Raw genomic sequence first — 16,907 nt, 5'->3', positions numbered from 1 at the left:
ACTCCCGGCTAGCCACACTGTGTTTCTAAGAAGTGGCCTAGTCCAGCGCTTTCATCTAGGTGGGGTCATGCAACGTTTGACCTTTTTTGTCTGCCCTTCCCCCCTGGCATGATTTCAAGGTCCTTCCATGCTATGGGATGTATCAGAGTTTCAGAACCTCATCCCTTTGGATTTTTGAGACAGCGCTTCACCCTGACCTACACTCCCAGCCCAGAGAACATCAGTGCTTTCTTGGTCAGATGCCATTTCATTGTGCATGGATGTCCTACACCTTGTTTCTGCCTCCACCGGGCATTATTTGGGTTGTTTCTACTTTATGGCTATTGTGAACACTGTTGCTAGGAACACTGGCCCACCGGGACATTTGGGTCCCTGTGGTCAGTTCTTTTAGGACACTGTATTAGTTTCTTTTCTCATCACTGTGACAAAAACATCTGACAGAAGCAGCTGAAGGTGAGGAGGATTTATTTTGGCTCACACTTCAAAGAGGTGCAGTCCTCAAGGTGGGGGACGGGAGCATGAGGGTCACATTCCTGCATGATTAGGAAGCAACAGTGATGAGTGCCGGTGCTGGGCTCACTCTCTCCTTTTGTTTACATTTTTCAAGACTTATTCATTTTTGTCTTATGTATATGAGTGGAGATTTTGTTGTGTTTTCAATTTTGAGACAGAGTCTTACTATGTAGCCCTGGCTGTCCTGGAACTCACTCTGTCGACCAGGCTGGCCTCGAACTCACAGAAACCTGCCTGTCTTTGTCTCCAAGTGCAAGGGTTAAAGGTGTGCACCACCATGCCCAGCCATCTATGACTGTTTTGCCTGTGTGTATGTATGTACGTACACCATATGCCTGCAGTGCCCAAGGAGACTGGAAGATGACATTGGATCCCCAGAGGTGGAGTTACAGAAGACTCCAAACCAGTGGTTCTTAACCTTCCTAGTTACTCATACAAGATTATTTCATTGCTACTTCATAACTGTAATTTTGCTACTGTTATGAATTGTAATGTAAATATCTGTGTTTTCAGATGGTATTAGGAGATCCCCATGAAAAAGCAATTCAACCCCAAAGGGGTCATGACCCACAGGTTGAGAACTACTGAAGCCATCACATTGATGTTGGGAACCCAGATTTTCTGTAAGAGCAACAAGACCAGGGAGTGGTACCCCAACCCCGCCCCCCCCCCAGGCTCATTTTGACACAGTGCAAGACGACCAACCCAACAGATGATGGGAGCCACCTATATTTCGGGAGGATCCTCCTTTCTCATTTAGACCCATGTAGAAACTTCCTCACGATGTGCCCAGAGGTTTGACTCCAGGTGTTTATGGATCCTGTCCAGCTGTCCATCACCATAAACCATCAGAGATCATGTGCTTAGAGAGGGAATTGCAGATGCCGTATTGTCGTATAGTGACTGTTTAGCTTTGGGGAAAAGTGTCCGAGGCTTCCCACCCATGGAGGTTCCGGTTCCTCCACATCCTACCAGTACTGACCGCCTTTGAAAAGATTGGCCATACCTGTCATGGTGAATGTGAAGTCATGTCCTACTGAATTTTTAGTCTTTTACCTCCGACTCTGAAGTTAGCCGGGATTTTCCCACAAGTTCCTTTATCAGATTAAGGAATCTCTCTTTTCGTCCTATTTTATGATCATTCACATCATGCAATGGTGCTAAGTGTCCCTCCCAAACCTTGTCTCTGTCAATTGAGACAATTGTGTGATTTTTTTTTCCATTAACTTATTAACATGACTTTTTGTTTTTGTTTTTATTTTTGTTTTTACTAACCTTCCATGTCTAAGTCAATCTCACTTGGTCACGATGTGTATTTTAAGTATGTAAGAGTTCACCCAACATTTAGTTTTCTGGGATTTCTGTTTAGGCTTTTCGTGCACATCTGTAAGGTATTTTCTAAGATTATTCTTTTTCTTCTGATGTCCATCTGGTTTTGGTACCAGCCTGGTGCTGTTCTCACAGGGTTAGAGAACTCCCTTCTTGCCAGGCGTGGTGGCACATGCCTTTAATCCCAGCGCTCAGGAGACAGAGGTAGATCTGTCTCTGTGAGTTGGAGGCCAGCCTGGTCTATAAAGGGAGTTCCAGAACAGCCAGGGCAATTAAAAAAAAAAAAAAAAAAAAGCATGCGGTTGGTAACAAACAAAAAAGAAAAATAAACTTGGAGAAAAATGGTAATCATGGTAACCCAGACTCAGAAAGACAAATACTGTGTAGGAGGAATAAACGGGTTAAGGCTAGGAAACCAGAAAGGCAGCCATGAGGCTAGAAAAAGAGAGCTTTGTGGACCTGGGGTAGGGAAGACAGCAGAATAATGTGGAATTGGGAGCGTGGGGCAAAAGGGTACAGTAATGGAGGGAAAGCTTAGGGGAAGGCCAAACCAAAACGAAATATGTATGGAAATCCAAGATGGAAACCGGTTACTGGGCCTCCCCGCAGCCCACTCTTGGGCTTTTTCTGATACAGATTTTTAATTTTGCTCTACTGTGGCCAGCAAGCATGCTGTGTAGGGAGGGTCTCACTTCTTGTCATCTTTTTATGATCCATGGTTGTCTGCGTAAGTAAGTCTGAAAATACTGTGCACAGGAAGATTCCTTCCCCCCACGTGTTTGTGGCACTGGGAATTGAACTCAGGCCTTCCACATGCCAGTCATGCAGACGTTTCCTATAAATATTAATTAGGTTCAGTTTAGTCATGGTTAGACACAAGGATGAATAATGCTTAGGGTTATTAAAGGGACTAAACATAGCCCAAGACAATTTGGCTCTGGTTTTGCAACATTCCAACTCTTCGCAATCAGGTAGTTTTGAGCCGTCAATCAGCACTGTAGAATCTTTAACATAACTTCAGTTCACTGTGCTGTGTGAGAACAGCCAGAGCTATATAGTCGACCCTGTCCCCAAAAGCACCAGGAGAAAAAAAAGTCGGTATCTGTGTTTTGGCTTTTGCCAGAGCCTGCCACGTGCCTGTCAGTGAGCAATCACTTAACTAAGTATTTGATGAGTCAGAGCGTGAATGCTAAAACGTCAAACAACACCAGTGGTCTCCAGTCCTGAATGGAAAAAAAAAAAAATGTCCTTTTCCATATAGCCTTTGCGAAGCCTCCTTTCTTTAAGGTCCGTGTTCCAACCCTGCTCTCCTTATTTGGCCCCTCCCACTTCGGTCCCTCCCTCAGCCCCGCCTCACCTGCAGCGACTCCTCTTTACGGCTCCGCCTCCAGCAGCGCCTTCCGCCCTTCGCCGCCCAGCCTCTAGTCCCGCCCCCACAGTACCTTCGACCCCGCCCCATTCCCATTTGGCCCCGCCTCCAAGCCCCGCCTTTGGTTCCACCTCCTCCAGCCCTGCCCCTCAGCCGCCCTCCTCTAACTCCGCCCCAGCTCCGCCCCCACTCCTTCCTTAGCCCCGCCCACGGCCGCATCCCGCTCCTCTTTTGGTCCCGCCTCCAGCCCCTCCCAACCCGAGGGCGTGGTCGGCCGCCTAGAGGGCACGTCGGCGTCCTCACGCCGGGGCGGGGCCTGACGTACGCGTGTGGAGCGTGGGTTCGCGCACCGCCGCGGGTCTCCTGCGCCGGTGGCGCGCAGTTCCCCGAGAACCGATAAGCTGCGGAAGCTGCAGGTCCCCGCACGCCCGCCTTGGCTCCGTGCCTGCGCGCGCCCGGGAGCGGGCCGAGCCCGCCATGGCCCACCGCTGCCTGCTGCTGTGGGGCAGGGGCGGCTGCCGTCGGGGCCTCCCTCCGCTGCTCGTGCCCAGCGGCTGCCTGGGTCCCGGGCGGCGGCCCTTCCTCCGCACGGTGAGTCCCGCGTCGCCGCTGCTCGTTTCGGCCGGCTTCCGGCTCGGGAGCAGGTGTCAAGGTCACCGGACCGGGACGCGTGACGGTCTGAGCCTCCTGGTCCCCGCGGGCCGTGTGGGCCGCGCCGCCGTGAGTGGCTCCGGGAGCCTGGGAAGGTCACGCCTCGACTTTGCTGCCTGCTACCGTGGTCCCGCTGCCTTTCGAGGCACTGGGAAACGACTGACCGAGTGGGCTGCACCGCGGAGCTGGAGGGGAGAGAGAGCGGGCTGTGGAACCTCTCTTTCCCATCTGTTGAATAGGGCCGTTGCTGGCATCCTGAGTACACACCGGCAAATACCACTGGGGTCAAAATATACTGTTCAGAGTAGGGACTGTGTATTTTGTTGCATAACAGCGTCCGTCATGAGGCCTCGCTGCTGGTGTAGGGTCGCACAGGATCTGGTACATCCTATTGAAGTGATGCTGTGTTGGCAGGACCATGACACAGCCTTCTTGCTGTCTGCTAGCCCAGCACAGGTCTTACCCAGAGGGACATAGCATGGCGGTTGAGGAGAGCGATTGGTCACTGGAACCTAGCTTGACCACTTACTGGCCATTGCCCTTGAGGACGTTAGTTCAGCCCCTTCACTTAACAAGCTGGAGGTACAGCAGCCTTTCGGTATCCGTGGGGCATTGATGCCAGGACCCTTACCAGAATCAGAAGATTCACGTACTTCTATGTGCTTGGGTTTGTTTATGTTTTGTTTGAGGATATTTGAGACTAGGTCTTAGTGTTGCTCAGGCTAGCCTCTTGAATCTCTCACCTGGTCCTCCTAGTCAGGCTGGCTCTTCCCTTATACATTCATCTTTAGATTAATACCTAATAAATACGGTTTGTAAATAGGTTTTATACCCTAGCATTCAAGGAATAATGACCCAAACCCAACACAAACCAATCAATCAAACAAGCGCCCCCCCAGAAAACAACAGAAGCCAAATGGGTCACGAGCATTCTTCATGGCTGAGGTTGGCCTTGAACTTTTGATCCTCCTCCTGTCTCCCATCTCAAGTGCAGGGCTTACCACTATGCACCACACACCGACTCATGTAAATTTGTTTTCTTTTCCGAATATTGTTCACCAGTGGTTGGTGGGATATGAGAATGGCAGCCATGGATGGGGTTGCTGAGGGTGCCCACACTTGTGACATTTACGTTGAAGCTCCCTTGTCATCCTGTGTTTGCTTGAGTCCGTATCTTTTCTACTGTGCATTTCCCCGTGGTATGCCGTGTGTTCCATATTCATCAGTTGTCCCACCTTCCCTTGTTCATCTGGTCCTTTCCTTTTATAACCAGTGAACATTGGACTCAGGGATCTGCCATGTGAGGTTGAGTCTCATATCAAAGGCCTTAGTGGGACTCTTGTCCCTCTGAGTCACCAGTGAATGCTGAGACATAAGGAAGTCGTTGTTTGGGATAGCTACAGCTAATTAGTGTGTGTGTGTGTGTGGGTGGGTGGGTGTGTGTGTGACTTATACCCCTGGTACTGAGGGTATATAAATGACACCTGAACATGTTTTGTTATATAGGGTGTATATAGCCCAGGATGACCTTAAACATGTTATCTTCCTGCCTCTGTTTCCTGAGTGTTGGAATTTGCAGGTATGGTGGCCCTTGTGGTGCTGGGGCATCAAACCCAGGGCTCTGTGCTTGTTAGACAAGCACTACACCATCTGGTATATCATACCCAGCCTCCAGAAGACATGTAAACATTTTTTAGATTTATTGATTTTTTTGTTTTATGTGTGTGATGTATGAGTGTTTTACCTGTCTGTATGTCTGTGTAACCTTGGGCACACCTGATGCACAGGAAAGATCATCAAAGAGCATTGGATCCCCTAAAGTGGAGTGACAGACTGTTGTGAGCCACCATGTGATTGCTGGGAATGGAACCTGCATCCTATGCAAGAGTCACAAATGTTTTTAACCACTGAGCTCTCTAGCCAGTGCTCTCCTCCCTGAGCCCCCTTGGGCATTTTGAGGTGACAGATAGATATTTGTGGAGTGTGACTGTGTGCCTAGTTCCATACCAGGCTATCATGTAGGTGTTCCCCTTGCTTCTGCTTGTGTGCGCGCACGTCTTGTGGGAGTTCGTTCTCTCCTGCCATGTGAGTTCTGGAGATTGAACTTAGGTCATCAGTCTTGGTGGCAAGTGCCTTCACCCACTAAAATGTCTCACTGGCCCCCTACATTAAGCATGTTGAAAATTTGCCAAACAGTGTCTTGGCCATTACATCACACCAGCACTGTGCCAGGGCTTATGTCTCTTTCTTTTCTCCAACACCTGCCTTCCTGGTGGAGCCTGCACACCAAAGTGGGTGTGAGGTGTCATACTTGAGAGGATGCTGCATTATTTTTCTCATCAGACCTTAAAAGAGGCTGGGCTGCAGTAACTAGCACAATAACTAATATAATAACTAATACAGATGAACTAATACAATAACTAATAGAGATGAACTAATACAGATGAACTAATACAATAAGTAATACAGATGAACTTATACAATAACTAATACAGATAAACTAATACAATAACTAATACAGATGAACCTCACTTTCAGCACCCCTAGCCCCTGCAAGTAACTGTTCCTAATTTTGTGGAGCTAGGGTTCAGACCCAGGGCCTACACATGCTAAGCATGTGCTTTTCTGCTGAGCCACACACCAGTCCCTGAGCAGCTTTTTTGAAGCAGAGCTGTGTCTGCAGTAGACTTTCCTATGGCTGTGATCGGGATGACAGCCCATCAGGTATCTCTGTCAGTTGCCTAGTGTGAGGATTAACATTTAGCCCTGACTTCCTCATCACAGAAGAGAGATAAAGTTAGCATTGTTTAGAAGCAGCTCTGGCTTGTAACTTCAGGTAAGTACATGGAAGCGAATCAGCATGTAACAGTAGATTTGGGGCCAGAGTTTGTCTTTTGGTGCTTTGAATCAGATAAACATTGCCCGAGTGAATGGGTTCTTAGGCATTTGTAATTGGACTGTAGTCCTGGATTGTGTCTCACTTGGAAGTGCCCATGGTTTGGTGGTAGTTAGTGTTTATCTCCTGGTTCTGTTGCTAGACTGGAGTAGCTTTGTGCCACCAAGCCTCAGTTCTTCCCAGGGGAAGTTCGTAACTCGCTTGGATGTTAGGAGTCCTTTCCCTCTGTTTTGTGGACTAGCCCTCAGGCTCTTATTTTGATGTCATGTTGCAGCTTTATCAATACGCTACAGTGCAGACAACAACCAGAAACTCTCTTCTGAGGGATGTAATTGCTGCTTATCAAAGATTCTGTTCCCGACCTCCCAAAGGTAGGTGCTTTGGTCAGACTCTGGGCCTCTGTGTTCTTGTTAAGGGACATGCATGCCTTGGGAGGGGCTTCCTGTGTGGGTACTAGGTTGGCTTCAGGATGACTAGCTGTTGTCTTCCGTGTCTACACCTTGACTTCAGTTTCTGTCTGATGGTAAGAGGGGCAGGGGGGAATGGATGGATGGATGGATGGATGGATGGATGGATGGATGGATGGATGATAGATGGCCTACAAGTGAACATCTCACAGGTGATGAACTGTATTATTTAGTCTTGGATGTATTTCTACACAGGGGATGTTAATGATTTCTAATGGTGTTTCAGCAGCTTTATAAACAATATGCACAAAACCTGAAGATTTTTTTTTTTTATCTTTTTAACAGGATTTGAAAAATACTTTCCTAATGGAAAAAATGGAAAAAAGGCTAGTGAGCCTAAGGAAGCTGTTGGAGAAAAAAAAGGTAGTTTTAAAAAAGACTGGTTTTGTTACTTTGCTATGATGCTTCTACCAGAGAAAAGAGTCACCAGAAGTTGGCTGTGTCACTGTGTTTACACACGTACTCCAAGTTCAATGGACTCTGCTTTATTCCTTGATTCCCTTTTTGTGTCTCTTTGCCATTTTGCACAATAGAAGTAGTTCAAAGTCATCTTGGAGAGATGGTGAAATTAAAACTGTTTGGTAGGTATCCCTGACACATGGTTTAAGCTATTGAGAAAAGTCTTAGAATCTTGACACATGCAGTTTACTTGACATTTATTGTGGGATAGTACAGGCTGTTTTATTTTTTAAAGATTTATTTTAAAGTGTGTGTGTGTGTGTGTGTGTGTGTGTGTGTGTGTGTGTGTGTACATGTGAGTGCAGGTGCCTGTGGAGTTCAGAAGATGGCAGATCCTCCAGTGTTGAGATTATAGTTGTGAGCTGCCTGATGGGGGTGACATGGGTGCAGGGAACCAACTTGGGTCGTCTGGAAGAGTAGGAAGTACTCTAAGCATTGAGCCATGTCTAGTTCCATAGTACAGTGTTCTAAGATTTTCAATTTAAAAATTTATATCCTGAACCTTAAGAGAGTTCTGTCTACTGATTTAGAGAGGGTTTCTTTTTCTTTTCTTTCTTTTTTTTTGAGACAGGGTTTCTCTTTATGTGGCCCTGGCTATCCTGGAACTCGTTCTGTAGAGACCAGGCTGGCCTCGAACTTACAGAGATCTGCTTACCTCTGCTTCCTGAGTGCTGAGATTAAAGGTCACCCCTTCCCACTCTAGAGAGGGTTTTTAAGGCAGAGCAGGTGGGCGGATCTTGTGGCATCAAGGCTTCTGCTCCCATTTCATAAGTACTGTGCCATTTAGCACAGTGTCAGTGTTGGACATCTGGTGTCTTTTTTAGGGAAGTGTAAGGGAAGATGTAAGTCAGACCTTTGACTTTTTGTTATTGATGGTTCTGGGCATTGAACCCAGGTCCTCATCTGAGCTAAGCAGTTCTACTGTTGAGTGACATCTCCAGGCCAGCCCTTGTTTTTAAACGGCCCAGACTCAAGCTCTGGGTTGCTGTGTTGGTGACATGGACAACGGCACTGTGGGATTTCCCAAAGGCCCCGTCCAGCGGTTGGCAGCACACCGGTGATACGGGATCTACAATATCAATACAGCCCTTTGGGTGCTCCCTTGTCTCTGAGTAGTTAGGAATGTTGTCACCCAACTTGCTTTGTGCCGACTCTGTTTCTTAGTGCTATGCCTTGTCAGGAGGCCTGAGCTAGTGTATGTCACATCTGCCTTGGGAATGTGTCGTGAAGCCTCCTGCTCTGTGGGGGAGGTTGTTTCGTGGCAGCTGGTGACATTAGAATAGCACTTGTAGGTCATTGGGAAGATAGGGCAGTGTCAGAAGAGAGGAAGTGTCCACGACTGCATTGATTCGTTTGGACTGCCTTTACAGAGGGGCAGATCTTTGGGGAGGAGGGCTTAAGTAACAACTGGTCACCTCAAGTTCCGAGGCCACCACACCTGGTGTATGTGGTGCTGGGGACTGAATCTTCAGTTTTGTGCATGTTAGGACAACACTGTCATCTGAGTCACATCCCCAACCCTGCACACACTTTTTAACTTTGAACATACCCCTCTTTGTTCACACCTGTCTCATGGCAACAAATTACCCAACAAGTTACTTAAGCTGGGGTTTCCTCCTTAAATGGATGTAATAGTAGCAGTCTAATGGGGTTTTGGGTTACTCTGTATATTTCCTGAGGTCATTGTAGGCAGGTGCTTTGGAGCCTCTTAGCTGCAGCCTCTGTGTGTCAATGTCTTTCCTCTAGTGTTTTATGCAGTAACTGATGCATTGGTTAGTCAGTCGTCTCCTTTAGGTCCTTAGTCCCGTGTGGAGCTGTGCATGTCTTGCTGACAGCGTGCAGTGGTGCATGCTGGACATGCTGCTCTCTGTTTATGACAGACACACAATCATCGGCCCCCCGGTCTTCTGGAGGTGCAGGTGGTGGAGGAGGGAAGCGTCGTGGCAAGAAAGAAGATTCTCACTGGTGGTCCAGGTTCCAGAAGGTTTGATTTCAAACTGTTGACTTCTGAGGTTGGGTTGGTGGCACCAAGGAAAGCCCACATAGCACAGATCATATTTCCTTATAGAAACTATCCCTCTCTGTCTAGGGTGACTTTCCATGGGATGACAAGGATTTCAGGTTGTACTTTCTCTGGACTGCTTTCTTTTGGGGCGGAGTCATGATTTACTTCCTGTTCAAGAGTTCTGGGAGAGAGATCACGTGGAAAGACTTTGTCAATAACTATCTTTCTAAAGGAGTGGTAAGTACCTGGGAGTGAGCGTCACAGTTCTCAAGGTGAAATGCAGTTACCTCAGACCACAAAGTGGTCAGCGCTCACCTAGCTAGCCACACTTATCCATCATAAAGTCACTTTGCATATTGATACCGTTTTTGAAAGTTTTAATAAATTTACATTTATTTATTTATTTTTGGTTTTTAGAGACAAGGTTTCTCTATGTAGCCCTGGCTGTCCTGGAGCTCACTCTGTAGACCAGGCTGGCCTCGAACTTAATAGAGATCTGCCTCTGCCTCCCGAGTGCTGGAATCAAAGATGTGTGCCACCACTTATTAATTTTATTTTAGACTTACTTAGTGTGTGTGTGTGTGTGTGTGTGTGTGTGTATACACGTGTGTGTGCATGCGCGCACGTGTGCGTGTGCAGGTCAGAGGACAGCTTGCGGGGGTTAGCTCTTTCCTTCTACTCTGTAGGTCCCAGGGATCAAACTCAGGTTGTGGCTTAGCAGAAAGTAGCTCTACTTACTGAGCCATCTCACCACTCCCTTTTTTGGGGGTGGGGCATTCAGGGTCTCCTTCTGTACCCTTGGCTAACTTGGAACTTGCTGTGTAGGCCAGGCTGGTCTCAAATTTAATAGTAATTCTCCATTCTTTGCCTCCCAAGTGCTGAAATGATGGGTATGTACTGTAAAAATGACAACATGACCACTCCAGGGTATGGTTTAGGGGAAGGTCTTTCTTTTAAAGCATCACATAGTTTTCCTTTTCTTTTTTTTTTTTTTTTAAGATTTATTTATTTATTATGTATACAGTATTCTGCCTCCATGTATGCCTGCCCGCCAGAAGAGGGCACCAGATCTCATAGATGGTTGTGAACCATCGTGTGGGAATTGAACTCGGGACCTCTGGAAGAGCAGTCAATGTTCTTAACCGCTGAGCCATCTCTTCAGCTTGAGGAGAAGGTTTTTACTGTAGATATGAGGGAGACTACAGCCCAAGGTATCTGAACAAGTTGGGAGTGGAGAGAGAACATAGTAGATTGAACGTAGCCAGCAGACTGGAACTGGCCGTGAGGAGAGAGATGTGCAGAGCAAGACAGGAAGACGAGGTGCAGCAAAGGAGAGGAGGCCATGAGGAGGAGAGAGAGCGTGGCCTGCACAGCAGGGTTATATGGGAATGAGAAGCTGGGAGAAGAGACGCTCAGGAGCTGCAGGAGTTTATGGTGCATGGCTGGGAAGGGATGGGTGAGTAAGCCACACTGAATAACCTGACAAAATACAGGTACCTGTGATCCTGAGGGATCCTGCAGGCCGGCTAATAGGTACCACAGATAGCTGTTTGTCCTTTCTGCTAGCGATAAGGAAACGGTTCCTTTGGTAGAGGGGAATGGGTGGGCGCCAGAATTTGGGTGAATGGCGTTTCCTTTGGGCCTGGCAGGTATCACCCTGCCCAGTAGTGCTGCTGGCTGTTGTGTGGTGACTTTGTATTCTGCTGTTTCTGAATTCATATTTGTTCCAGTGTTTTGGGGGTGGTATTTCCAGGGTTTTCTAGGTTGTGTCATCATTTAGGATGTTATGCATGTGAAATGTGCCCATTTGGACACATTAGTGATAAACCCAGTCACCGGTAATGAGTTGGTGTTGCAATAAGGAAAATAAATGAAAAGCACTTTTTCTTGAAACAAAGAGCAAACCCAGATTTGAATGCTATACTTCTTTCTCCTATGTCTTTTTTGTCTCCTGTTACCTACCTGCCTGTTAGATGAGTCTGAATGTGGCCTGCCTCAAGGCCCTCTGTGAATCTGTCTCTGAGTCTGTGTGTGTCTCCAACAAAGGGTTGTGCTCTTCCGTTGGAGAGCACAGTAAGCATCACATGGGGAGGAACGAGGGATACTTTACAGAAGTCTTAAGTTTATCAAGGGATGAAGTCATTGCAAATGGCCCCAGCTGACCCAGATAACAAGTATGCTATCAAGCAATGTCTATATGTTGCTTCCAACATCAGTGGTGGATATTTGTTATATAAGGTTGTTTACAATCTACTTACAGTTTCCAACATTTATTACCATAACCCACATACATGCATGCATTGCTCTTGGTCAGGGGCATGAAAGAGTACATATCTTAAGGTTATAGTTATTTATTAGTTTAGATTATAAAAGCTGATTATATGGGAAATCCAAGACAATTAAGGTTGGTTGTTACATTGTTCTGTTAATGCAGTTAAACAAACAAGCTGAATACACAATAGGATAGCAGTATTAAGTGACCCCATGGTATCTTGTTAACTTGGGGGGATCTAGCAGAATTATTAATCTCTTAGAATATAAGAGATACTTTTTAAAATTTATTTATTTTTTATTTTTTTTGAGATACTTTTCTAATAATGCATTGCTACATGAAGCAAGTGCTCTTACAGTCTACCACTGAGCTGTGTTCTTAGCAAGATCATGTCACCTGTTAATAAATTATTTTCTCCCTGATTTCTTTGTTGACCACTGGCCATTCAGAATGCAATGCTCAGTCTCCCTGTGTTTGTGTTGTTACTAGTTTTTCTTGCTATTGAGTTGTAGTTTTATTGTACTATGGCTTGATAAGATACAGGGAATTATTTAGATTCTTTCCTACTTGCTAAAACTTGATGCATGGTCTAGAATGTGGTCTGTTTTACAGAAGATTCAGGCTGCTAAGAAGAATGCACATTCTGTTCTATTGCATAGAATAATTTGTAGCTATATGTTAAATCCATTTGACCTATGGTGTAGTTTAATTCTCAGGTTGCTTTGTTTATCTTTAGTTTGGATGGTTTATCAAGAGATGAGAGTAGTGTATAGAAATCACTCATTCTTTTTTTTTTTTTTTTTTTTTTTTTTTTTTTTAAGATTTGTTTATTATGTATACAGCATGTATGACTGCAGGCCAGAACAGGGCACCAGATCTCATTACACATGGTTGTGAGCCACCGTGTGGTTGCTGGGAATTGAACTCAGGACCTCTGGAAGAGCAGTCAGTGCTCTCTTAACCTCTGAGCCATCTCTCCAGCCCCGGAAATCACTCACTCTTAGTGTTAGAACCTTTATGCTATTTTAATGTCCATTAGTTTTGGTTGTGTAAAACTGGGAACCCAAGCGTTTCAATGCATATATATAGATCTTTACAGTTGCTGACTCTTGTTGATGAATTGTTCACTTTGTTCACATGTAGTGACCTTCTTTATCTCTAGTGAATTCGATTCGAAGTCTACTTTCCCATGTACCAGAATAGCCACGTCTGTTTATCTTCAGTTTCTGTTAGCATGATAGATTGTCTTCTGTCCTTTTATTCCCAATCTGTGGGTGTCTTTACCAATGAAGGCATGTCTTTTAGAGACAACAGTAGGTTGGGTATAGTTTTTGTCAGGTCCAAAGGAAAGCAGGGACAAATGATTACGTGTCTATCAGCACACCAAAGTGGACGCTGGCTTCCAGACTCCCTAAGCACCTGTGGCTCCTCTCAGCTCTTCTCACCCGCCCCCACCCTAGACATCTCCAGCTCATGGGCTTCCTTCCCTTGCTTCTCATTCTTCCATAACCCTGCCATTCTGGCCATGCCCTCTCTTGGTCTTCGGCTCTTAGTCCTCTGGGCCTCTCCTCTCTCTTCTCTTCCTCTCCCTTCTCTCATGGTCCACGTTAGTCTGTTGGCCATGGTTTAGTTCACTATTCTCTCCTTGCTCTGGACTCTTCCTCGTATCTACAGTAAAAACCTCCTCTATCATGCCTTGCAGTGGTCATGTTCTCATTTCATTTCATTCAGTGTTTTGATTCAGTCAGCTAGTCTCTATTTTTCTTATTTATGTATATTTGCATATGCCTACATAATTCAGTGTACCATGTGTTTGTCAATGCCTGCAGAGGCCAGAGGGCATTGGATTGCCTGGAACTGGAAGTAGAGTGTTGAGAGCCACCTCATCTGCTTGCTGGGAGTCCAACCTGGGTTCTGTGCAAGAGCAGGAAGTGCTCTTAACTGCTGAGTCAGCTCTTCGGCTCCCAGCATGCCCCCTCCTTAGGTTTTTGTTTCTTTGAGACAGGGTTTCTCTTTGTAGCCTTGGCTGTCCTGTAGACCAGGCTGACCTTGAATTTACAGAGCTTGCCTATGCCCCCGAGTGCTGGGACTAAAGACCTGCACCACTATGCTCGGCCACTTGTGTATTACTGTAGAGAGGTGCTTACTACATTCTGGTGGTTTTGTTGTTTTCTGGTTAGTTGGATTGTCTGCTCATTTCTCCTCTAGTGCTGGGTTTGCTGCTTTCCTGTGGAGGACATGGCAGATGCTCTCCTGGTTTCTCCCATTGACCCATTCCTGTGCCTAGAGTTAATCTTCCTGTACTAGTGGGATTGTTCCCTCCTCCTCTTCTGTGTGTAATACTCCTGTAAGTATCTTTGGCAGTCCAGTTTGTTGGTCATGAACTGCCTTCATTTGTGCTTATCTTGAAATGTCCTTATTTCTCTGTCAATTTCACAAAATAACTGCAGGATATAAGCTTTGCTTGAAATAGGCTATTTCATGTTTTCCTGGCTCTTGGGGTTGTTGAGAGATCTGACCTCATTCTCAGGTTTTGCCTTTGTAGATGAATTGACATCCCCTCCTTACAGCTTTTAGTGTTGTTTCTTGGCTTTGTAGTTTTGACTTGTTGACCATAGTACGTTACAGAGTTTCTTCTCTGTAAGTGTGTATTCAGAGTTCTAGATGCTTCTTACGTTTGAATCTATTTCTTTCTCTAAATCTTGCCATAATTTCTTTGAGTAGATTCTCAGTGCCTTCAGTGTTGATCTGGGCTCCTCTAGTATATGGCTTGGTAGGTTGATTGTAGTCCAGTGTGGGGCGTAGTAGTCATGCTCACTTGTTACTGTTAGTCCTTGTGGTCACTGTCTTTCTGAGAGGAGACATGCTGACCTTAAATTCCCAGGCAGAGCTTTCAGGCATTCCTCTCCAGATGAGCAGTTACCCTGGGTTCTAGTTTCTCTGCAGTTACTCTGGAACACCCTACAGTTTGTCATTGGCACTTTGCAGACTTTCTGAAAAGTAGATCATGAGAAATTAACATGTCCTGAAGGATTCATCCTGTCACTGTCCTTCAGATAGGGTATTTCAAGAGTATTATTAGAATCAGGGAGGAAAGAATGTCATTAAGAATCAGATATAGGGCTGGCAAGATGGTTCAGTGGTTAAAACACTTGCTGTGAACACTTGGGATGCAGAGGCAGGTGCGTCTCTGTGAGTTCAAGGTCAGCCTGGTCTACAGAGTGAGTTCCAGGACAGGCTCCAAAGCTACACAGAGAAACCCTGTCTCGAGAAAACAAACAAAACACCTACTGTGAAACTGGATGACCTGAGTTTTATCCAAGGAGCCCACATAAGGTGGAAGGAGAGGACTGCTGTCAAAGTTGACCTCTGACCTCATATGCTTGCTGTGGTATATGAATGCCCACCCCCCATACCTCCCCTCTCTTTGTCTCTCACATACAAAAGTAATAGTAATAATAGGAAGAAATTTTAAAGTAAAATAGCATCTCAAGTGCCAGTGTAGGTAAGCCTTGCAAACGTGGGAGGAAAAAGAAGGGTGAATAAAAAACAGCCATTGAAAAAGTTTGAAAGCACCTGGTTGTGGTGGTGTACATCTTTAATCTCAGCACTCAGGAGGCAGAGGCAGGCAGATCTCTGTGAGTTCGAGGCCAGCCTGGTCTACAAAGCAAGTCCCAGGACAGGCGCCAAAGTGACACAGAGAAACCTTGTCTTGAAAAAAAAAAAAGTTATATGCCTTTTTGAAAAATACTATTTATTTTGATGTGTATTTATGAGTGTCTGCATTTATATGTGCACTATGTGTGTACCTGGTGCCTACAGAAGTCAGAAGAGGTGTCACATACCATGGGACTGGAGTTCCAGATGGTTGCCACCCACTGTGTGGATTCTGGGAATGGAATCCAGAGTCTTTGTAAAAGCAGCAAGTGTTCTTCACCACTGAGCCATCTCTCCGTCTCCTCCTCACCCCTCCACCTTATTTTGATAGAAGGTCTCAAACCTGCAGTAGTCCTGGCTGACCTGGAACTTGTTGGATAGATTGGTCTGGCTCTGCTCCTGAAGTGCTGAGATTAAAAGCATGCATCACCATGCCCAGCTTTTGATAATGAGAATAAAATAACATCTCAAGTATTTTCTGTAAACTTATCTTTAAATATTTTACTTTTTTTACATTCTAGGTGGACAGACTAGAAGTTGTCAACAAGCGTTTCGTTCGTGTGACCTTTATACCAGGAAAAACTCCGGTTGATGGGGTAAGTAATTTTGTGAATTGACGTCAGTTAGTAGTAATTTAACCTTTTTCAGGTTTAGAACTGACAAGAAAACATCCTTTGCATTACATAGATATGTACATTGGGGACCGTGGGATCTGGTGTGCCACAGGTGTAACCCTTAAGGCTGGTGTGTGCATGTGCTGATGTATGGAGAGGCTTCAGTGTTGGGTTGGTTTTGGTAATCATTTTAGTGTTCTACCTAGGACACAGTGAAGAAGAGCCCAGTTTTCAGCATTCCAAAATAGTCTATGATTCTTGAAGACATTTGTTTGGTTGGGGAATGTTAAAATTTAAGTTCCATATATTTTGAGGTAGTGTCTTTGAAATCAGTTTAGAATTCTTTCTGTTCATTTGTCTTCAACCTTTTTGTGATATGTTTCCCTAGTTTTTATTTGTTTATTTTTGAAACAGGGTCTTACTCTGTTACCCAAGCTGCCCTTGAACTCAGGGCCATCTTCATGCCCCTACAAGTGTACGGGCATAAACCATTATACCTGGCTTTGCTGATTTTAAAATAGTTTGTATTTCGGGTCCACCTAGTTTGTCTCCATCTAGAGACAGCAGAAGTGTCAGATGTACAGAGGAGCTTATGAAGGGGGGGGCTCCCAGATGATGCCACCCCTTCCCTGCTCTGACCCCACCCCTGCTCCCAGTCCTGGGTATCTGCAGTTC

General features: G+C 45.7%; 1 protein-coding gene across 2 annotated transcripts in view; it reads left to right on the top strand.

Moving 5' to 3' along the window:
• Positions 1-3,512: 3,512 nt before the first annotated feature.
• Positions 3,513-16,907, top strand: part of Afg3l2 (AFG3 like matrix AAA peptidase subunit 2) — a 42,684-nt gene continuing 29,289 nt past the window's right edge. The window contains exons 1-6 of one of the 2 annotated variants that reach the window (XM_036204408.1): positions 3,513-3,802; positions 7,033-7,129; positions 7,511-7,588; positions 9,565-9,668; positions 9,774-9,926; positions 16,140-16,214. In XM_036204408.1, coding sequence (XP_036060301.1) covers positions 3,689-3,802; positions 7,033-7,129; positions 7,511-7,588; positions 9,565-9,668; positions 9,774-9,926; positions 16,140-16,214 — 621 coding nt within the window. In that variant the 5' untranslated portion in view covers positions 3,513-3,688. Of the gene's footprint in view, positions 3,803-7,032; positions 7,130-7,510; positions 7,589-9,562; positions 9,669-9,773; positions 9,927-16,139; positions 16,215-16,907 lie in introns of those variants that run through there. The other variant, XM_036204409.1, reaches the window with a different exon arrangement.

The sequence above is a fragment of the Onychomys torridus genome, chromosome 13, assembly GCF_903995425.1.
Source record: "Onychomys torridus chromosome 13, mOncTor1.1, whole genome shotgun sequence".
Classification (NCBI taxonomy): domain Eukaryota; kingdom Metazoa; phylum Chordata; class Mammalia; order Rodentia; family Cricetidae; genus Onychomys; species Onychomys torridus.
The sequence above is the reverse complement of the archived record's forward strand: the minus strand, read 5'-3'. Positions and strand labels throughout refer to the sequence as shown.